A 23,712-nucleotide genomic window follows, 5' to 3' on the forward strand; every position below is an offset into this window, starting at 1 on the left:
TAACTTCAACTTGTAAATTGTCTACAAATTTTAACAAGTGTTAAACAATAATTTCGGTTTAACTTCAACTTGTAAATTGTCCACAAATTTCAACAAGTGTTAAACATAATCTCTCTTCTCTTTGCCCCTTGCATGGCTTTCACATGCTCTTTTGTGGACCTTATAAAAGGTCTTCAACTTGGCTAACTGCAGTCCAACCTTGTGTGTTTTCTTTTTTTATCTTCTAGGATCTGAGATCTGGTCACTGAGCTCTTCTCTTCTTGGACTTAAGTGCTGAGATCTTGTCTGCTAGAATCTTGGATCTGCTCACTCAGGTTGAACTCTTCTCTTCTCGGACCTACTCATATAGGCCGAGATCATGTCTTCTAGGATCTGGGATCCAGGGTCTGGAATCCGGGATCTGCTCACTTAGGATAAGTTCTTCTATACTTGAATGTTATCTCCTTGGGAGCGCTCATGCCCCCTGTCTTTGCATCCCTTCTGGAAGGGTCTTCGTTCCTCCGCAGGTATCTATCCTTCCATACCTGGAGGTCATCTTCGTTGTAGTATCCGTTTCGATCTGTTGTCTTTGGTGCATCACCTTTCTGGCCGGCGTCTTTCACTCCTTGTCTCTGGTCACGAGTTTCTGTGTTACGGTCGTCCTTTTCAACGTCGAGGTTGATAGGTCTCTCACTCACAGTAGAAGCGTTGTCTCCAATCTGATCTTTCTATCCGTCATTGGCTATCTATTCTTCTTTCTTTCATTGGCCATCTATTCTTCTTTCTTTCCCACAGACGGCGCCAAATTATGTAAGTGATTTTCTGACCACACTGCCCGCTTAGTAACCAGCTGGAGAGCACCGACAGAATAAATGGCACCTGGCTGACCTGCAATTGAAAAAGAAAATTTCGGCGGTGGTTCGTTCACCCAGGGGCACTCCGACGATCAAGTCAATATATCTCTCAAAGATAAATCAAGTGTTAAACTCACAAGCTTGAGTATCAAAAGCATATTTTAAACCCATGGGGGTGCCTCTCTTTTATAGTCAACATAAATCTAGTCCCAATAGAAGCCTAACTTCTATGAACTCAGGATTACTGCTAATCTTGGACTCCCAGTAAGATTAGGATAAACTCTCTAAGAGTCTTATCTTAACACAAACTGAAGTTTTCTCTTATTCTAGGACTCTTGCCCCTCATCCGCTTATCTCGGATTCCGATATCTTCGGAGGTAACCTCGGCCTATCTGAGATGACCTCTGCATAACAACCAGGACACGTGGCACATCGGCTGACACATCGGCTGACACGTCGGCATCACCTTGGCCACGTGTTGGTACTCAGAAAATATATCCCCACACTTATACGATTGTGATTGATTTTGATAACAGGGTCCACTACATTTATGTTGGGTGCTTGGAAAATAGTAGATGTCCTATACTTTTGTGATTGATACAAGATAGTACAACGTGGTATCCTATTGACATACATAAAAGAGTCTCCAATGCAACTGCTATAGCTTTGAAGAAGAAAAAAAAAAAACAATGCTAAGGACTAAAAATTGAGATCAAGAAAAATATAATATATGATTCAGATTCAACTCTCGTATAGATTTATATTTAAAATGAATCTAAACAACACTATTTTTTTTGGTATTTTGTTGTATCTCTAACATTTACTATGGTAGAAAAGGGCATTTCAAGGTTTGAGAGAGTGTCAATTTTGACAAGAGTTTTCTCTTTATGCATCTCTCTTGATGGGGCTCATAAATATCATTTGTATGTGATTTTTGCAAAGAAAAGTGACTTGGGGTGGCTGTTGTGCAATCTACACAGTAGCTACTGTTGTGCGGGATTTTGGACTTATTTTGGGTCATGTTTTGATTATCTGAGTCATTTATTTTTTAAGGTATATCAAATGTAACATACTTACAAAAAAAATTAAATTGACTGAATGTCAATAATATTTATATCAAATCACAATTGTATTCAGTTTTATTTTTAAAATTATACTTACTATTCATTTTTTTTAGATACAAATGTAATTTGATGAAAAAACTACCGATTACAATTAATTTGATTTTTTACAAATATACTATAGTCAATGTACTCTAAAAAGAAAAAAGTTTAAATTATAAAAATAGAACCTAAAGTAAGTCTGAAATTCTACACAACAGTGACTGTTGTATCCCACGCACAGCAGCTCCTTAATTCTAGATAGAAGATAGAAAAACAACTCTCTCCATTGACGTAGGATTGTTAAAGTTTGACATTTAAGTATGGTAACCTGCCAAAAATTGATTTTGACATATCAAAATTTGATTTTGGTGTAGTTTCTGTTTAGAATTTATCAAACAAAATTAGTTTAAATAAATTTTAAAAATTGATTATTAAAAAACTAAAAAAATGTTTTAATTTTTAATAATTAATTTTCAATTTATAAGAAGCTGCACAAAATATGATGTTTTAAAAGGGATTATGTTGGAACATTTACTCCAATGTTTAGAAGCAACTTTAGTTTGTTAAGTGATGTTAACATTTGAATTTTTAAATGGGAGATAGGGTACCATTTGTTGAAAGCTTGCAACTTCTGATTGGTTCCAGTCATACATAGGAGGCAATTATCAAAGACATTACTATGGATTAGGTAACATTTGGAGCATTAGTCTGTGAAGTGCTCCATCTGACTTGGGCAATAAAGAAAATTGAATTTTTTAAAATTTTATTTTATTTTATAAAGAGTTGCTTTGAATTAATTGATTTGGTGAACTTTCTGTTTCCTTTCATTTTAATATTCTTCTTTAATTTGGTTGCATAAATGCATACATGTGAGCACCCGTCGGTGTGGATACAATTACCACTGCACCCCTTACTCCCACTCCAATAATATTGTTGGGGTAATGTTTTAAAACATTTATCTGTAATTATTGGTTAGTTTCTAAACGAATCAATAATTAACGTTAGGTCAGTGTGAAAAAATTAAGAGTAATGTTTTAAAGAATAAACATTTTTCATAATGTGTTGTCAAGATATCGAAGTCGACAAAACTTAGTCACATGATTTTATGTTATAAAATCTATTAAATCATGTCTTTTAGCCTTCCAAACATCCTTTGGCACTAATTCATTAAATCATGTCTTTTGGTTTCTCTAATGTCATTTGTAACAGAGGTGACAAATGGGAGTGTTTGGAGCCCAAGAATCCCATGTCTCCAAATATTTCTATCCATCTGTTCCAAATCACTCACAACCATTAGATATGTCTTGAGATTATCAAATCTTAGAATTCTTATATAATCCAATGATTGTGAGTAATTTGAGACAGGGGATATGAATATTTGGAGATAAGGGATTCTTGCTCGTGTTTGGACAGGTTTAATAATCCAAACCCGCCCATTTAATAAATCAGTTAAAATGGGTTGGGTTGAATTGGATGTGAATTGGACAAATCAATCCAACTAACTCATTTATTTTATTGGACTCATTTTTTCAAAGAATGCAAAATAAAATAAAAAATAATAATTTTTAAACAATTCATACACATATTTAGTCATGCATTTCAAATATATATATGCATAATCAATGATGTTCAAGAGTCATGCCTCTTTTTTTTTGTGTGTGAGAATCCTGTCCTATTAGACACCATTTTTTTAATGCAAGAAAATATACAGCTTACTGAGAGGGTAATTTTTGGGAAAAATTGGGCCGAGCTTCGGGTTGGGTTTTGAGGCCCAAAACGCAGAGGACTAGGTAAAAAGGCCGTATTGAATACTCCGGCCAAGAGGGCAAGGTTACTCCGGCCTTGGGGAGACAAAGTTACTTCGGCCCAAGGAGGAGTAAAGCTGCTCCGGTCCAGAGACAACTCGGAGTTACGCCGGTCTCAGAGATTAGTCCGGTCGCAATATGTTCTGGGAAGACCGGCTTCGAAGTTAGTCCGGTCGTGACATACTCTGACTAGGTCAGTCAGAACTTGCTACTTGAAAGTTTGATCTAAGCACACCAAGGTTGAACAAGGGCAGCCGAAGTAATGAGTTAGAGGAGAAGACCGAGCTAAGGATAGTTCGGCCTTCTATGTGGCTCAGCATAGCCAGTGTTATTTCGGTCATGTTGTAGTTCGGCCATGAAGAAAACCATCCCACTTGGTTTAAGCAGTGGGGGAGGGTGTAAAAGGATAAGCATTATCCTTAGGAGAATGAATCCTAGGAGGACTCTGCATGGAGAAGTACAAGTCCTACTAGGATTGTGCCACGGGAAACTTATAAAAGCTCACAAACATCACCTTGGAGGAGGTAATTGAACACAATCTTTCTGAGAATCTAGAGCTTTGTCTATTCATCAAGTTTTCTGACTTAGGCATCGGAGAGGTTTCCGGCACACACCCGCCGGCTAGCTCACGTTTGTGTTTTCAGGTGACAAAGCGACGTCGTACGGAGGAGCGTGGACTTGGTCAACAGGATTATACGAGGAGAATTATTTCCTCCCCGTACACTTACTAAAAAATAGATATAGTTTAAAAATTAAGGTTTAGTTTATCTCAAATTGTTATCTCATTTTGAAAAACCGTTAGAGATTGGTAGGTCCATTTTGGAACTTATTTCAGTGATTCAAATCATGTATTTGTTTTAGAACTTATTGAGTAGAATATTCATGTAAAAAAAAATGATTGGATTCGACGGTAGCTATATATTTGAATCATATTTATTTTTTAAAAAATGGATGATAATATAATTTCAAGAACAATTATTTATTTTTTGTAATACAAATTTGATTTAAATATATAGCTATCGATATCCGACCATCTTGATTTTTTGCATGAATATTTCACTCAATGAGTCTTAAAAACTAAATGATTGAGACCACCAAAATTGCCCTCAAAATTTGCATACAAAGCCCAAATATTCTCTCAAGTTTATATGGTTAATTTAAAAGAAACCAAACCCCAAAAATTATTAATGATGTGCGAGAATCATGTCTTTTGTTTTGTTTTTTATTTGTTTGGGTAAGAATCATGTCCTATATATTTTATAAAGTAAAATAAGAAATAAATTAAATTAAATATAGATCAAAACAATTTTTTTGTTTATTGTTTTTTATGGATAAATTACACTTTGCCCCTTTATGTTTGGCTACTTTCTCACATTGGCCCTTGAAATTTACTTTTTCCCACTTTGGCCCTTCATATTTCAAAATTTTCCTACTTAAGTCCTAAAGTTAGTTTTTGATCAAAATTTAACAAAAAATGCCACAATAACTACCACATGATATAAAAAATATATTATTATATTAGAGTTTAAATTTATCTGAGAAGTATAAGTTATATATAATAAAATATTTTAATGTCACGTGACTATCAATTTGTCATTTTCGTGTCTAATTTTTAATAAAAATTAACTTTAGAAGTAAAGTGTGAAAAACTTGACACATGAAGTGCTAAAATGAAAAAACAAACAAACTTTGATGGTCAAAATGGAAAAGTGGCCAAACATAAAGGAGACATAGTGTAATTTATTCATTTTTTAAAAGTAATTAATAATCATTAAATGATATCAGGTTGTGGCTTTATTATTTATTATTTTTTTAGACAAATCATTATTGATATAAATTTGTTTTATGCAAATATAATAAATATTAGGCGCGTTAGCTAAATTGTTAAATTCTCACATATGATTGCAGTTTTTTTTATCAATAGTAATTTTCATTAAAGTAAGATTAATTAGTCAAACGGCACTTATAAGGAGATCAATAAAATACTTACAATGGAAAAATCTTCAAATGAAGCATCAGGGAGAAGTTATACATTTATCAAGATATAAAATTTATAGCGATCCCGGGTTTACCCTTGTTGTACAGTGATCCGGACATGTGTCCGCGAATGTTAGTAGTTGTTTATTTTCTAGTTTGCATCCTCTTTACTTTGTATATTGGGTTATGGGATGTGTTGGGCAGGTTTGTTACAGGTTGGTTGTGCTTGGGAGCCTAGTGTTGCTGCCCAGATTTTTGGTCCTTCGCTCGAGCGAGGAGTTTGTCGCTCGAGCGAGAGTAGTGTTGCCCCGGTTCTGGACCTGAGAGTTGTAGTTTCTGGCTCGAGCGAGCTTTTCGTGGCTCGAGCGGTCTGGGTTTTTCTTCGCTCGATCGAGAACTTCTTGGCTCGAGCGAGAGTTTTCTGTGTCTGGTCGCTCGAGCGACCAATCCTTCGCTCGAGCGAGCGTGTTTTATATCAGCGGACAGCAGCGTCTAAAACATCACTTTTTCAGTCCTTTTCTTTGATTAAACCCTAAATCCGACACCCTCTCACTCTAAACTTGCACTCTCTCTAAGATTTCATCTCCCTAGGGTGTGAATCTAGCCTAGGGCCTTTGTTAAAAAGATAGAGGGTGTTGAGAGCTTCAATTTAATCTGAAAAAGTTTGGATTTGGAGCAAGTTGATCTTGGAGTCTTCATCTCCTTTTTGGCTTAAACTTCGAGGTAGGGATAACCTACTCCTCTCTATGGGTTTTGTCTTTAAATTTTGGTATTTTGAGATGTTGGGCTTGGTTTGGTAATTTTGTAAAAGTTTGGGGCTTTTGTGCAATTTTACAAAAGTTGGGGTTTTACTCATAATAAACCTAGATGCATGTTTGGCATAGAAAAATGGAATGATTGTTGAATCATTGATGAAAATGGGACCTAAGGGTTGAAATGGTAATTATGGAAAATGGCCTAATTACACTGTTTAATTAATTGGGATAATTAATTGGTGAGAAATGAGGAAATGAAATGTTGATTGAATATCCATTTGTGCATTTATTTTCTGTTTAGAAATAACTGCTTTGGGCTATCGGTGGAGGATAGTCGTGATTGTTGTAGACAATGTATGTTGATTAGGCAAACTGAAACTAATCAATGAAATGTGTCATGGAACTTGACGGTTAATTGAATACATTAATTGTATGTATTGTGTGATTGTATATAGAACCAATGTGTTTATATACGTTATGTGTAGAGGAGGAGATAGGGGATGTACTCCGCGGTTTAGGGGAAGATAGGGGATGTACCTCTAAACCGGATAGGTATTTGGAGGAGATAGGGGATGTACTCCGTAGACAGAGCTCATATGCTTGTCTAGAGAAGTGAAGATAGAGCTCATATGCTTATCTTTGTGAAGTGTGGATACAGCTTGTATGCTTATCTGTGGATATTGTTGATATACATATCTGTTGTAGAATGTGGATACAGCTTGTATGCTTATCTGTGGATACTGTTGATATACATATCTGTTGAGATTGTGGATATAGCTTTTATGCTTATCTGAATGTGAGATATAGTTTTTATACATATCTGTGGAAATGATGATTGAGCTAGCATGCTTATCTGTTGAAAAAGGGAAAATGAAAAGTAAATGGGACTTGTAAGTCGTTGACATAAATATGTAATTTATGTGATTGTATCAGTGTTGACCAACTATCAATTGCTAATGTTTTAGTCATTGTCCATGGTTGGTTTAGTGTATTTCTACTGGGCTGTGGCTCACCCTATATGGGAACATCATTTTCAGGTGCAGGAAGCATGCCACCTCCAAGGACATAGCTGGGAGGCTAGTGGCGGGCATAGTTTTGTCGTTTTACTTTTGATGTATTACATGTAATTTCAAGCCAAGGGCTTAATGTGTAAACGAGTTAGACCTCTTTGTTGTAACCAAGTGTTAACTTGGAAAGCTGTAAGCCCGTAGGGCATTTTGTTATGAGATTAACATGTAATACTTATGTAATGGAATTCTAATGAATGATAGAAGGTGGTTAGTTTATCTATCAACGCTTGTCTTATTTGTTGGGTTTAATGTTATTATTTTGAGGGCGTTACAAAATTCGTGCTGCGAAATAAAAATCGATCATAAAAATTCTACAATAAAATAAATTTAAAATAAATACATAAGTTACATCCATTTCTGTGGATAAGTCACAAATATATGATTGCAGTTTCCTCAAGTTCGAAACTTCCATTCTAGTTGGAGACCCATCAAGACTTCATAAACAGACCCAATAAGACTTCAGATGCGGGACCCGATTATTAGATTACTCATATTTAACATTGTTTTGCGGATTCGGACTTGTACGGATTGACGGGTTTGAATTGATGTGGTTATTCCGGTCAATTTTTAAGGTAAACTATCAATAGGTTTTAATAATTGAATTTAATTTCTGTTAAGTTTTATTGAAAATAAAACCTAATAAAATCATAGTTAAAAATAATTTTTTGTGATGTTTTTTTACATATGTCGTTAAAAATTAACGGTTAATGACTCTTTTTATCACAGTTTTTATAAATTGTCTTTAAAACTTACAATTAGTGACGTTTGTCTATGACAAGTTTTTCAAATTATCGTTGAAAGTTAAAAATTAGTGATTTTTTTTTTGTGATGATTTTTTTAAGGGCAAATTACATATACACCCCTCCAGGTTTGGTTAAATTACAGATACCCCTGAGGTTTCGGAAATTACATCCCGCCCCCTGAGGTTTGTATTTTCATAACAATTTACCCCCTGAGGTTTATATTTCATAACAAATTACCCCCTAATTTCTTATGCAAATATAGCATTCAGGGGGGAATTCGTAATTTCTCAAACCTCAGGGGGTATCTGTAATTTTGCCAAACCTGGAGGGGTGTATATGTAATTTGCCCTTTTTTTAAACTGTCGGTAAAACTTATAATTAGTGACATTTTTGTGACAATTTTTAAACTGTCGCAGAAAATTAACAATTAGTAACCTTTTTTTAAATATGTTTGATGAAAAATGTAATTAATTATCATAAGATTTATCAGACAATAAATCTATTTATTAGAATTTATACATAAGTCCCCCTAACCTTTACACAATACAAATTGGTACGTGTGTCACACATAACATTTTTGAGAGTATATATGTAAAACCAATCATCTTTTTGCCTTGTTAGGATTGTTGTACTTTAATTAAAATTTGATTTTAATCTTTTTTATTTTTACTTAAATTTCATTTTAGTCCATCTATTATGTCAATTTTATTAACACTAAATCAACGAAAATTTGGGATTATAACCTGATTTATAATGTAAAAGATTGGTAGTCATAATTTAAAACATACGACTAAAATAAGATTTTGATGACAGCGAGATTGCTAAGCGTAACTAACCCAAGAAAAGAAAACAAAATTAAAAATTGTTGTTTTTAACCTATTGGGAGAGGGTTGCAATTCAACCATCCATTTGACCAAACAGGGGCTGATGAAAGGCAGCCAGAGTTGAACAGTAGTTAAAGACTAGCATATATATACCATTCTATTCACACTTATTTATTTATTGTTCATCGTTTTCTCATAGAGCAATACTATAATTCCAGAAGTAAACATTCAGAAAATACCCAAAATTCAAAATCAATGGTCTAGAGATTTACTGAAGATATGGACCCACAACAACAACATCAAATATGAACCATAGATATTATATTCTGTTTATTTTCTGGTTTTATATTCTGGGACCATAGAGTTTTTGTTTCTCATAATATAAATTTTTTCCTCCTGAAAAGTTAAAATATTGCTTCATTATATATATATATATATATATAAATAATAATGAAAATGTGTATTTAGTGATTACTCATTGACCAAAAAGAGGGGGGAAATCTGCATTATTGATGCATATTTCATCACTACAATGTTGTTGAATACTCGAGAATCATTATCATCATTCATTATAATAGTCTTGATAGTATATTTTAATTATTAGAGGAATTGCAAAAACCTAAAAATAACTCAAAATAATTGAATTTTTATAAATGTAAGTGAGAGTTATGTCTCATGTCACAATTTTTACTTGTGCCATATAAAAATCCACTTGCATTCCACCTTCATAAAAATTACAATTATTTTAAATTGTTTTCTGATTTGCAATCCCCCTTTAATTATTGAAGTAATGCATATATATATATATATATATATAGCCACCATAAATGGAACCACACCCTTGTACAAGGGGCATATAGATTTGCTACAAAGATTGTACACATGCTTTCATTTTCCTCACTTCAGGATATATATATATATATATATATATATATATAAGATAATGGAATATAATACTCTAATACTGTGTTTGGTTGGAGGATTTAGTGAGGAATTTAGAAAGAGAAAGAGAAAAAGTGTGTGAAACTAGGTGAAATGTAAGTATATTTTATTCACATTTCACCAAACTTTTCCCTTTCCCTTTCCCTTTCCAAATCTCTCCTCAAATCTCTTAACCAAACACAGCATAAGTGGTTCCCAACATGGTTATCAGAATCCTGATCCGGATCTTACGATCCTACGATCTTACGATCCATTTAAGTACAATCGATCCGGATCGTGTAAAAATCTCCTTATAGGTAGGATCTTTCGATCCTGTTAGTGGGATCTTATAGGATCATGGAATCCCGATCCGAATCCGATCCTATCCGATCCAATTTACAAGCCTTATTTTGTATTGTATGACATATTTTATTGCAAATGTTATGTTTATTGTCTAAATATCAATTTATGTGGTCAAAATAAATGATAAAAATTAAGTCGTATTGAATCAAATAGACTAAGAAAAACAAACTAGGAAACAAACATTTAAATATTACGGTAATTTAAGAAAATTAAATAGTCGGAAAAACAAACTTAGCTTTAGCGGAGTCTAACGAGGGTAAGATGATTGCAACTTTATCCCAATTTTTGGAGAGATTATTTTTGTGACTTGAATCCGCTTCACCAGGGATGCTAACGACAAATCTTATCATTCGATTAAGCTACTCTTTTGAGTTCTTAATCTATTTTCATATCCAACTTTATTAAATATTTTTTCTTCACTTTTTATGCATTATTGTAGATTGTGAATTATTTTGTTATAGAATTCTTCTTCTTCTTCACCTTCTTTTTTGCTAAAATACAAAATTTTTACCATCGAGTTTTCTATTGTATATTATTATATGTACATTTTACATGGAGTATTATATTTTTCACAATATTTTCACTTCTTTTTAATAAAATATAGGCTCATTTTGTGTATACTTTATAAGAAATATTTATTTAAAATAAATTATTATGTAATTTGTCTTTTTCGGTAGGATCTTACGATTCTCGATCCGATTCTACGATCCGATCCTATAAACACCTCCAACGATCCAACGTAGGATCCCGATTTTCACAACCTTGGTTCCCAACTTCTTGAAGAAGACAAAGAAAACCCCATTGTTTAATGGTCAATTTTGATTAATCTTTCTGTACTCTCCACTAACTCTTATTATTTTCAATGGTTTATTCTCTTGTTTGTCCAAATCTCAACCATAATTATCATAGATGGCATTCGAAATTACTACTGTTACATTGAGACGAACACTTATGATTGTTGATCAAACACATGGTCAGTTTACAGTATTTTGTTTGTTCGGATATTAACTAGTGAATAAAAATTTGTTGTTTGCACATCAAGTATCGAATTGGATTTTAATTCAGTAGTTTATGTCCAAACTTTTAATTTCTTGAAATGAATAACTACCAAAATTTTGGGAATTAATATCTTACACACTACAAAAATTTATCAATTACCAAAATTTATTAACAAATATTAGGCTAGTTTGCAAGATAAATAAGGGACATTTACACACAAGTTCTAATTTATTAATTTATAATTCATTAAGTCTTAATTAAGATTTTTTAAACCTTCAAGTCTCATTAAATTTTTAATAGTCGGAATTACTTTTCAAACAATGATTATCCATCATTTATGATTATCTATGAAGGAACATAATAATTTGACATTTATTTTGATTTTAAAAACGTTCAAATATCAACTTTCAAATTGAAAAAACTAAAAAAATTTATGTGCAAAAAAAAAAAAAAAACTAATCAGCTTGCTATTTTTGGTTTTCCAAAAATATTTTTCAGAATTTTTTACTTTCTTATTTTTCGTGTTTTTTTTTGTTTTTATTAATTTTTTTTTAATATTTTAAGCATTTTTTTAAAATTTTTTTAGATACATCTAACATAAATACACACACAAAAATATAGTTTTTGTGAAAAAAATCTTTTAAAAATTTACTAAATATCAAAAAATAAAAAAAAAGCAAAAAGAATTCAATATATTTTTCGTATTTTTATGTATTTATTAATTTTTAAAATATTTTTTCACAATTTCTTTTTTTTTTACTTTTTAGATACATTTAAGTAAGGTACATCTAAAAAAGTAAAAAAAAAATGCTTAAAATTTTAAAAATATTCACTAAAAACAAAAAAATACGAAAAACAAAAAACTTAATCCAAAAAACTCAAACCAAACACACAAAATGTTTTTTTTTTGAAAAAAATTGAAAAAACTAAATTATTTTTTGTGCAAAACTAAAAATTTTGTGTCTATAAAGGAGTATGATGATGGAACATTGATGTACAAAACTGAAAAAAAAAATAAAAAAATAAAAAACTTTAAAAATGAAAAAACTGATAATGTTCACAGTTTTAAAACTGGAAAAAACTAATAATATTCTCGATTTTATTGGATAGTTGAATCAAACTAATAAGTAGAAGGGTAAAATCGTTTAATCTCATGCTCTGTTTTTTTTATCAGTTAGTGAAACAATTATCTGGAATATTATTATGTAAAATTGAAAATATTCTTAGTTTTAAAAATTAGGAAAAACTGATAATATTCTCAGTTTTAAATAAGACTTATTGGTTTAAAAAATCTTAAATAGGAAATGAGCTACCATAACATTTATAAATAGGACGTTTAGATAATTAACTCTAAATAATTTTTGCTATTAGAATTTTTAAATTTTACGTCAGCATGACAAATGTAAAGTGGTGGAAGTAAAAACAATCGTGGCAAACATTTTTAGTACCAGCATGAACATCGTTGCCCTGTATTTGAGACGAGATTGTCACGTGTATTCAAAACGACACTTATAAGCTTTAGTGATAACAAAATGCCCTGACTAATAGTGCCAAAAATATACATACAGCTTATTGCAACAAGAAGTGTACCACAGCAAAAAAGTGTTTGTAACTCATTAACTTTTAGCGACTGTAAATTGTCATTTCAAAAAGGGTAATTTAATTTATACACCATTAATTCTCTCAGTACATATTATTATTTAGTATACACATAAAATAATTTTTCGAGTTTAAAAATATCTTAATTCACACTTTAACTTTCCATTACTACCTATGGGAACACACCACTTGTCTGTTTCAATATATATCACTACACACACTAAAAACTCTCCATATTCGCCACTACACACACCAAAAACTCTCTATCTTCAAAACAGAGACTATTTTCATCGGTGTTAATTTTCATCGTTGCTGTTGAATTCCATCGCCAATAGAGGCTTTTATTTGGCCTCCATCTTCACCAGATTTGATCTCTATCGTCGGTATTGAAATCTCATCATGTCTTGTCTCGTCGTTTTAGATCGTTGATGAAGGGTTTCATTCGGCTTCTATCTTTGTTAGTGTTGATCTTCATCATCGGTGTTGAACTCTTGTCGTCGTTTCAGATTGTCATTCTCACCCTTGATTACAACATAATCAGTTTCAACATTGCTACATTGGGTGAGTATAGAATTCTGTAAAAAAATTAACAAAAAAAGAAAATCTTGTTCATGAATTCAGAGTTGAACAACATAATTGTTTAAAAAATAAAATTTTAATTTATTTTAATTTATATCTTATTCAAAAATTTATATCAGAATAAAGAATAAAATTTTAATTTATTTTAACCGAGCTAATTTAAAATGTTCAGTTTTTTATGTATGAACATTTAATATTTAGCCAATCTTAACAATTTGAACAAAATTGTTTTATTTAAATATAAATAATCGAACATTGTGCAAAAGTTCAAGTATGATTGTTTGAACTCATGATGAACAAATTTATTTTCCCAACATACGAACGAGATAAACAAAAAACCAAAAACTTATGTCATAAACTAATATTTTCAATGTTCAATTCAACCTTTCAATGTTTATATCGGAATCAACCATCTCAGTGTTATCTATGGTGTGCAAATTTTCAAAATTAATTGATTTCAATATTCTTAAACTTTAAATTTTCCAAGGCAATAATATTTTTAGTTTGGAAAATAAGTATAATGGAGACGTGAATGAAATGAGTTAATTGACAATGAATGATATCATGAGTACGGTGTGTTAATGATGGAGATGATGAAAAAAATACAGTGTTTATATGTTTAAACCCTAAACTCTATAGGTAATGATGGTGTGTGAATAGTATTTTATATTTTTAAATATGAAATTTTTGAATAAGTAGAATACACTCCTGTGTTGTCCTTAATGGTCTTTTCATTTGAAGATATTATTGAAATATAAAGAGTGGTGCTATTAGAACCCCATAAATTATTTTGGACTCCTCATTTCTTTGGGCCCCTACTTATAAATTTTGAAACCCTCAAAATTTCTTTTTTTCCCCCAAATAATATCAAAATTATCCTTGTGAAAACATTCCACCCATTAAATGCATACACTCCACACCCCTACACCCCAAAAAAACCCCTCTTCCGAAAAATCCTAACAAAACCCACCAAGAAAAAGAAGAAGAAGAAGAACCAATGTGATTACTGTCTTTGTTGCCTCATCCGCCATTGTCACAGTTGGTATGCTTTCTATCTCTCTCTCTCTCTCTCTCTCTCTCTCTCTCTCTCTCTCTCTCTCTCTCTCCTTTCTTTATATATATATATACATATACATACACATAATTTCTTAATTTTCTCGTAATAATTTCTTCTTTTACAGGAAAAAAATTATAATAAATAGTTTGGTTGGTTTTGTTGGTTGATAATGTAGGTGTTTGGGAAGTGGCTATTTTTTTGATTTTTTGGCTATTTTAATTTTTGTGTTTGGGAAGTTGGGTTAAATTTTTGAATTGGTTGTTGTATTGAAAAATGTATTTGAAATGGGAGCTTCTATCTACACACACCAAATCCCCTCTATACACACACTTAATGATATTTATTTCAATTACAATTTTATCCCTAAGTGTAATTACTATTTTAGACATCTACCCAATTCAAAACGTCTCAATGCACACATCCATCCAAACTTCACATTGAAGCTCCAAGTTCGGCTTCTTCCATTGAGCTAGAAGTGAAAGCACTCATTCACTCATTCGTAAGTTCTTCCATTAAGCTCCAAGTTCGTAGCTTCTCAATGCACTCATTCATCATACATTAAGCTAGAAGGGAAAGCATCAACCTTCCTCATTCGTAGTTTCTTCCTCATTCATCATTGTTATGGAGGATTTGTCTTTTGAAAATCAGCAAATAAATGTTTATGAGAAGCATAACGAAGGAAATGTGAGTTTCTCTTCTTCTTTTTTTCCAGCGTCGTTCGGATAACCAGAGTCGAATAATATTATTTTGTTTGGAAATCTACTACCGAAATAAGTATTTATTTTCGGAAGTTGTTGTCCGAAAAAAGTATTTAATTTCGGAAGTTGTTATCCGAAAAAGTATTTAATTTCGGAAGTTGTTGTCCGAAATAAGTTAACTTTTACAACATTCAACTTCCGAAATTTTAAAATGAATTCGGACAACTACTTCCGAATGAAGTAAATTTTTTTTTCCCATTTTATATTCCAAATTTGCAAACTGCATACCAAATTTACAACTTGGAATTGCAAATTAATCTTTATAATGCCATTAAAAATTTGTAATGTTATACAAAACATGTAGGAATATGTGTCAACTCAAGGAAGTCAGGTTTGTGCGGAATTTGTATTGGATTACACTACTCAATTCATAATTGAACAGGTTCACTCTACGAAATTATAATGATTATGTTTCTGTCACGACCCAAACCCGGCCCTATGGGTTTAGTACCGTAACCAGCCAGTAATTCGAGATTACCGAAGGCCTGCAGAACAGTAACACAGTAAAACAGAGTACAGGGCCTGGCGGAAGCCAATACAGTAAATAAATAATGTCCATTGAGCTGTGACAGTCTGTATGCCAAAAAGATTTTTCATGCATTCACATGTACAAACAGTACAGTCTATACGAAATTTACAGTTATACAGTACAGGGACCTAATCCCTTGATAACAGTACAGTTAGTAGCTGACAGTCTATACAGTAATCCAAACAGTATGGAGACCGACGGGGGAAAAACAAAACACCCCAAAGCCATAGCATGGCAACTCGGAACCTCGCAGTGAGGCACAAAGGCTGGCTTGACAAAACTGGAGTCTAACCCGCGCTCCTAGCTCCGGTCTGGTGGCTGAGCACCTACATATATATATGAGCAGTGAGCTAAAGCCCAGTGAATAACATAATGCGTAAAGAGGTTTAGAATGAAATGTCCTTACAGTAACGAAAGCAGTTCATTAAACAATACTTCAGTCTTTCAGTCAGAACAGTTATTCAGTCATATGTGGTACATCCATTAGCATAGCAGTAAACAGTAGGTCTTAAAGACCGAACAGTAATGATGGCCATCAATCAGTAAACAGTAGTGGTTCCACGAGGGAACCGACAGAGATCTCTGTAACAGTAGCAGTAACAGTATACAACGGTTGCTAAGGATGCCACAATACATTTCAGAATATAGGACATACATTCAATAATTAACAATAATTACTTCAGAAAACAGTTTCGTTAAACAGTCAGAAAACATTCTCAGTTGAACATATCTTTACACAATTGTTACTCACAGAGTTTTGGGCTACAGTATGCTAGAGCGTGTCTCCCCAGTCGCCAACCCTACACAGTTCACAAGTCGAACACACACTAAGCTACACAGTTGGGAAATATCATAATTTAATCCCTAATTTGCCTTGGTGTGCTCTACATTTATATCCTCAACAAGATGTCTTAAACTAGGTCTAAGAATGCCTAGAATGGGATGAGGATGCAAAGATGTACTCAAAAAGCAGTTTCAGAATATTCAAAAAAACAGAGTCCCGCTCGAGTGCGGGTTTACCCGCTCAAGTGGACATGCAACAATGGTACACGCTCGAGCGTAAACTTTCCCGCTCGAGCGTACTGTAAAAGTACTTGATGGGTGAAATCTCCGCTCGACGGACGCTCGACGCCCGCTCGAGCCTGAGACACATGAATCCGCTCGAGCGCCCAATCCTCCGCTCGAGCGGACTGTAAAATAGTGCAGAGATACTGGATGCTTGGATTCCACGCTCGAGCGCCACTTTCCCCCACTCGAGCGGAAGTGCAAAATCTGGGAATTCCAGATTGCACTCCCAAGCCAAAAACCAAGTTCAAAAGCATTCAAAACCGATCCTCTTGGGCTGAATTTCCAGAAAACACTTGTAAACATATAGAATGACATGGTTCAAAGCTCAATTTTAAGAAATCAAAGCCCAAGGGTGTTTAATTCAAACTCAATTTAAACCACTTTTCAAGAACAATCCTCAAACACGGTATGCATGATTTCAAACCATTTCAAAGCTTCAATTTGATGCTCTAATGAGCCAATTGTTCCAAAAATAAGTTGAAAACATGGACTTAAGCCTAATGATGGACGTGCATGTACGATTTTGCCATGAACTCAACTCCAAATTCAACCAAGAACGCATGCATGTATGACATGAACTCTAATTCAACGAAGTGAACCAATTCATGACTTAGTTCTACAATGAAGCATGAATCATGCAAGAACAACTCAAAGACACAATTAAGAAGATGAATGATCTACCTTAGATGTAGAATTAGAAGTGAGGGAGCTCAAATATGCAAATACACTTCAATTTCCTTCAAGTCTCTCAAGCCAATTCACAAACATGAACTCAATTCTCTCTTAAAGATCTCATCTCTCTCTCTACTCGGTGGAACTCAAGGAAAAGGCTGATCAAATGTTGCTCCTAAGTGAAATCAAGTCTCAAGAAGGTCCAAGTAGTGGGCCACTAGAGTGGCATTTGTGTAATTACGGCAACTATTGCAATTTAACTCATTTTAATCTAATTTAATCATACCTAATCAGTTTTCAGATAATTACACCATAAAATCACATAAATTATGATGATCATAAAACATCAATCAATTCCCGGTTCGGTCGCCGATAAGGCCTTCAATTAGCAGTTTAAACATAAAACGTGAACAGATCAAATAAACAATCAAACAGATAGAATACAAATTAACACGCATACTCAGTCAATTCGGTTCCAATTTTCAGTCTGTCAGTTCGGTACTTTAATCCGTTCAATTATCAGTCATAATCGGTTCAGTTATCAGTCATTATCAATTCAGTTTAACGGTAAACAGGGTTTATCGGTAGGCAGTGGTGAGGGTTATTACAGTTTCGAATTGCTCAACAAATGTAAATGTTTAATAATATTTATTTGACTTTGTAGGTATTCAAAAGTAATGATGAATTGCTCAACTGGGTACGTGAAGTTGGAAAGAGAAATGGTTTGGTCATTGTAATCAAAACATCAGACTATGGTGGAGGGAAAAAAAGTCCCACGATGTATCTTGCTTGTGAGAGGAGTGGCCAATGTAGAGCGACAAAGAAGTTAAAACATGATGGCAACAATACATCAAGAATAACTGGTACGAAGAAGTGTGGTTGTCCTTTTGATATAAGGGCTCACAGGTTTACCACACATGATGAATGGACATTGACCGTAGTATGCGGATTGCATAACCATCCACCTGCGGAGCACCTTGAGGGACATTCATATGCGGAGAGGCTATCAAAGGATGAGAAAGCATTGTTAATGGATATGTCAAAGAGCATGGTTCGGCCAAAAGAAATCCTAGTAACCTTGAAACAGCGAAATGCCCTCAATGTAAGCACACTTAAAACTATTTACAATGTATGCCATCGAAACAGGGTGGTACAGAGAGCTGGAAGATCACAGATGCAACACTTATTGGGTGAATTGGCCAAGTATAATTACATTGAGCGCCATCGGTCTGAAGAGTTCACGATGACTGTGACAGACTTGTTTTGGGCACATCCTACCAGTTTGGACTTATTTCGGTCTTTCCCATGTATATTAATTATGGATTGCACATATAAAACCAACATATATCGTCTTCTTCTTCTTGAAATTGTGGGAGTGACATCAACTAAAATGACTTTCTCTGTAGCTTTCACATACTTACAGTATGAGAGGGTCGATAACTATGCGTGAGTATTAGCTACATTGCGTGATGTCATGGATGGTTTTGTTGTGCCAACAATTATTGTTACTGACAGAGAGCTAGCCTTGATGAATGCCATACAAAAGATATTCCTGAGTGGCAGACATTTATTATATCGTTGGCATATCAGTAAGAATGTATTGACCAAATGTAAGAAAATGTTTGAGACACGGCAGAAATGGGAGAAGTTCAACCATGAGTGGAACTCTTTAGTGTATTCATCTTCTGAAATTCAATACGATGAGCGTCTTAAATCATTACTTAAGGAATTCAGTAGTTATCCTGATGCAGTCAAATACGTCATGGATACTTGGTTGGTTCCTTACAAGGAGAAATTTGTGGCGGCATGGACAGACACGTGTATACATTGTGGCAATGTTACAACGAACCGGTAAGATTACTTTTGTTCAATATGTTATTAATAAGTGCCATGCACACTTGATTTTAATTTGACTTACATTGAATTGAACAGGGCTGAGAGTGCACATGCAAAACTTAAAAGACAATTGGGTTCATGTCAAGTCTCATTTCAGGCATCATTTGAGAAAATACACAGTCTGCTTGAGTTGCAACACACTGATATCAAGGCTTCATTTGAGAAAAGTCTAATTGTTGTGCAACATCAATTTAAACCTTCTTAGTTCAGGGAGCTACGGGGTAATGTGTCTATCTCTGCATTGGAGTATGTGCTTGTACAGAGTAAGAGAGCCAATTCCATTCCTATTGATGTTGAAGCTTGTGGATGCGTCCTTCGCCACACTCATGGTTTACCTTGTGCCCATGAGATTGCTGACTACATCAGACAAGATCGTCCTATACTTGCTACCATACACTCACAGTGGAGGCAACTTCATATCTCCATATGCAAGAAAGAAGAGGAAACGGAAGTGAGTTGTCATGGAGAAGTAGAGTTGTTCGTGAACAAGTTTAATGAAAGTAATAGAACCATGCGGTTGGAGCTTTTGAAGAAGTTGAAAGAGATTGTATATCCAGGAAACACTTTTCTTGTTGAGCCGAAGATGAAGCCCAAAATACGTCCTCGGGATCATAAGAAGATCAATGTTTCTACCTGTCGTGACCTGTGTGCATTTGAGTTGGTGCAATCTGGACATGATTCCTTCTCACCTAGGGACACTCAAATCACTACATTAGCTTCTACTCTGGAAACCAAGAAGAAGCGACCTGTTAAGGGAAAGGAAAAGGTGAATGCAAAAGGGAAGGTATACATTACTAGAACAATGAAACCTGGTGCATATGTTGATGCTTTCCCTTCTGGGTTGAAACCATACATTACGTTTGTCAAGGATGTAGCTGCAGATGGGAATTGTGGTTTCAAGGCTATAGCTGCTTCAATTGGTCATACAAAAGATGATTGGGCTCAGGTTAGGCGTGACCTGTTGGGTAAGCTGCACACACACAAAGATGAATACATTACACTTTATGGGTTCTACGAAAGGTTTGAAGAATTGACAAGCATATTGTCATACTTTGAAGACGGTCCTGGATACTTACATTGGATGACTATGCCAGACATGGGGCATCTTGTTGCATCATGCTATAATCTTGTGTTATACCATTTGTCATTATAGCAATGTCTCACATTTTTACCTCTTAGAACAGTACCAGTACCTCAACTTGATAGACGTGAGATTGCCATTGGGTTTGTCAACGGAAATCATTTCATCCAGGTATAACAGAAACTTATAAATTTGTGCATGTAGAAGAAGTTATGAGGTATGACCACTAACTCAATTGATATTTGGTGCAGGTTTTGTTGCAGCCAAGCCATCCAGTTCCTCCTATAGCCACTAATTGGCGAAAATACCGTCACCCTTGCGCTGTCAACTGGGATGATGCATATGTGCGTCGCATTCAACATTTCAAGGACATTATTCATGATAATGTAGCTACTCGAGAGACATTTGATGTTGTTGATGTCGCATGACACATGTATGCATTTGACAATGTTAGAATTATGGAAGAAATTAATGGATGTGTTTTTGATGTTGATGTGTTCTGTGACATGGATTGAATGTTATCGACCATTGTTACCATTCCATTGTAATAAAGGTTTGAAGAATTATTACCATTCCATTGTAATAAGAAAATATCATTTACAAAATCAACGACCATTGGTACCATTTCATTTTAATAATAAAATGTCATTTTCAATGGTATCAACCATTGTTGCCATTCCATTCTAATAAGAAAATATTAACCATTGTTACCATTACAACAATATCATCTTACAAAAAACACCACAAAAAATTCATCAACTAACAAATAACATGTCACGAATCAGCTATATGCCTACGCCTAGGCCTACAATTGTATGTCAATGTCGGAGATGGAAAGCGACCTCTAGTATAACTAGGTCCAGCTTCGTCAATGTGTTGACCTTGAAGGACATGTGTCATACTCTCGATAGCCTGGTAAAGTCGATGAGAATGTCGAATCTCCTCCTTATAACCAGCGTCAATAATAGGATGTGAAATCTGCAGTGCATGTGCAATACGCTGCATTTGAAAAGAATATCATATTTTAGGGAAAATATCAGAAAATAAAAAGTAAGTTACAAATGCATAAAAGAGGATATTATATTACATCGGCATGTTGGCTGAAATCCTGATGGTCATGGACACGCGGTTCATTAGTGTGCTCAACATATAGGTGCGTGATATTCTTATACCAATCCATGTAACCCGGTACACATTCCTAAGGGTGACGAACTGGTGTGCTCTTCCATTGCTCAGATAACACGTGGTTATCCCAAGCCTTCCAGATCCTATCCCAGTATCTATGCATGACTGTATATCGTGCAGATATGTTGCCTCGAGCACCACGACTGGGAGCTAGATGTGAATCTGGGATGGTTTGAACCCTGCCAAACTACCTCAAAACTCTATCTAGATGATAGGGTTCGACAACGTCTAAGAACTTTAAGCATCCATGGTAGAACGTAACCAGGTTACATGGATGCCGGTCTCTGCAGCTGTGGTATGGATCTCAAATAACCTGTAAATGTAAAGTGTTTTTTAATTAAAGTATATAAAGGGTAAGATAAATGGAAAGTGTTAAAATTATCTCAGGACGAGTAAACTTACATCAGTAGCTACCAAACTGTCAAGCTCGGCTCAAAAAGATTTCAAATGATCAATGGAGGAACCCGTCTCTCTCCTAGATGCCCAATGGTACACGTGTGGCATGTCTTCATTGTAGCCCATGTTCTGGTGAGGTCGGAATGCTCAGAAGTGCTCATAAATCCACGCCTCTAAAAGAGTCATATAACCACCCATCTGCTTAACCCCGGATCGGCTAGCATACCCCAACTGTCTGTATAAAAATGCTAATGCAGCAGCACTCCAGGCGTAAGTATGAATGGATCCCAAATCCATTAATAAGCCAAGGTAAACAACAGGAACCCTGCCGCCACTCTTGTCACTGAAGAGTGTACATCCCAACAGAAACAACAAATAAGCTCTAGCAGTGCACTGTATTGCCTCCTCGGGGTCTGAATCTGTGACACCAGCAAACTGACTTCGCAACCACTCAAGCCTGACTGAATTGCCACCAGCAGTAGAAAACTCTTCATGTGCTACACGTTCAGTAATCTCCAAGCCATAAACCAATAGTGTAACTCCATGATGATCTGTCATATCTGGTACGCTGACTGATTTTCTTACAATAGGAAGGCCAAGAATAGTGCCAAATTATCCAGGGTTAAGATCATCTCACCAACTGTCATGTGAAATGTGTTCGTCTTAGGTTGCCATCTCTCAACAAAACTGGAGATTAGAAGCTTGTTAACGAATCGATAAGTGCATCAAGCTAACTGTGACAGCCCAGACTGCTTAATAATGGCTTTGAATCTGGTGTTGTTGTCTACTGACCACCATGGCCATGCAAGGATCTTCGAAAAGTGATTATGACACTTTAGGGGCCCTTGTTCCTATAACACAAATAATATCTCATTAGAAACTACCATACAACACACACAGAAAAAAAAAAAAAAAAACTTCATATACAAATGAATTTCACTTTTACTCAGGAATGTTTACCTCCCCGTGCCAAACAGCTGCAGCGACATGACTATTGAAACTCCGCAGAATTGATGGATCAGTCGGTCCACCTGGAAAAGCATGAGTAAGGTCCTCTTCCTGGACAGGAAGAGAATCAGGTAAAGAGGCATCCTCCACAGCAATGTCAGGCATATCATAACCTTGAACTCGTCTTTGGCTTTGGCTCTGACTTTGACTGGCACTGGGGATATCATATTCTACCGAAACTGGATCACGACCTCGACCACGACCTTGACCTCGTCCTCGCCCACGCCCTCGTCCCCGTTCATGGTCTAAATCCAATTCACGACCTCGTCTATTTGAAGCAGTAGGTGGGACACGTTGTTGACATTCAGAATCCATATTATCTGCAAAAAATAATATGTTTAATGACTATACAATTGAAACAAGGGAGCTTCTATTTGTACACACTCACTCCCCTCTTTACACATCTTTTTCAATAAATAATTGGTTCAGAAGTAGAATTCCAAAAATAAATAATTGGTTCGGAAGTAGCATTTCAAAAATAAACAACTTGT

The 23,712-nt window shown here is 34.6% G+C and overlaps 2 protein-coding genes across 2 annotated transcripts; both read left to right on the top strand.

The window, feature by feature from the left end:
• Positions 1-18,433: 18,433 nt before the first annotated feature.
• On the top strand, positions 18,434-19,105 carry LOC145791744 (uncharacterized). The gene has a single exon (XM_082872172.1). It carries the CDS (start codon positions 18,434-18,436, stop codon positions 19,103-19,105), a length of 672 nt encoding a protein of 223 aa, XP_082728298.1.
• Positions 19,106-19,129: 24 nt separating this feature from the next.
• LOC114304908 (uncharacterized) lies at positions 19,130-21,060 on the top strand. The gene is made up of 4 exons (XM_082872173.1): positions 19,130-19,506; positions 19,762-20,571; positions 20,731-20,803; positions 20,884-21,060. Exons 1-4 carry the CDS (start codon positions 19,130-19,132, stop codon positions 21,058-21,060), a joined length of 1,437 nt encoding a protein of 478 aa, XP_082728299.1.
• The last annotated feature ends 2,652 nt before the right edge of the window (positions 21,061-23,712 follow it).

Source organism: Camellia sinensis, chromosome 5, assembly GCF_055761805.1.
Source record: "Camellia sinensis isolate YWXY chromosome 5, ASM5576180v1, whole genome shotgun sequence".
Taxonomy (NCBI): Eukaryota; Viridiplantae; Streptophyta; class Magnoliopsida; order Ericales; family Theaceae; genus Camellia; species Camellia sinensis.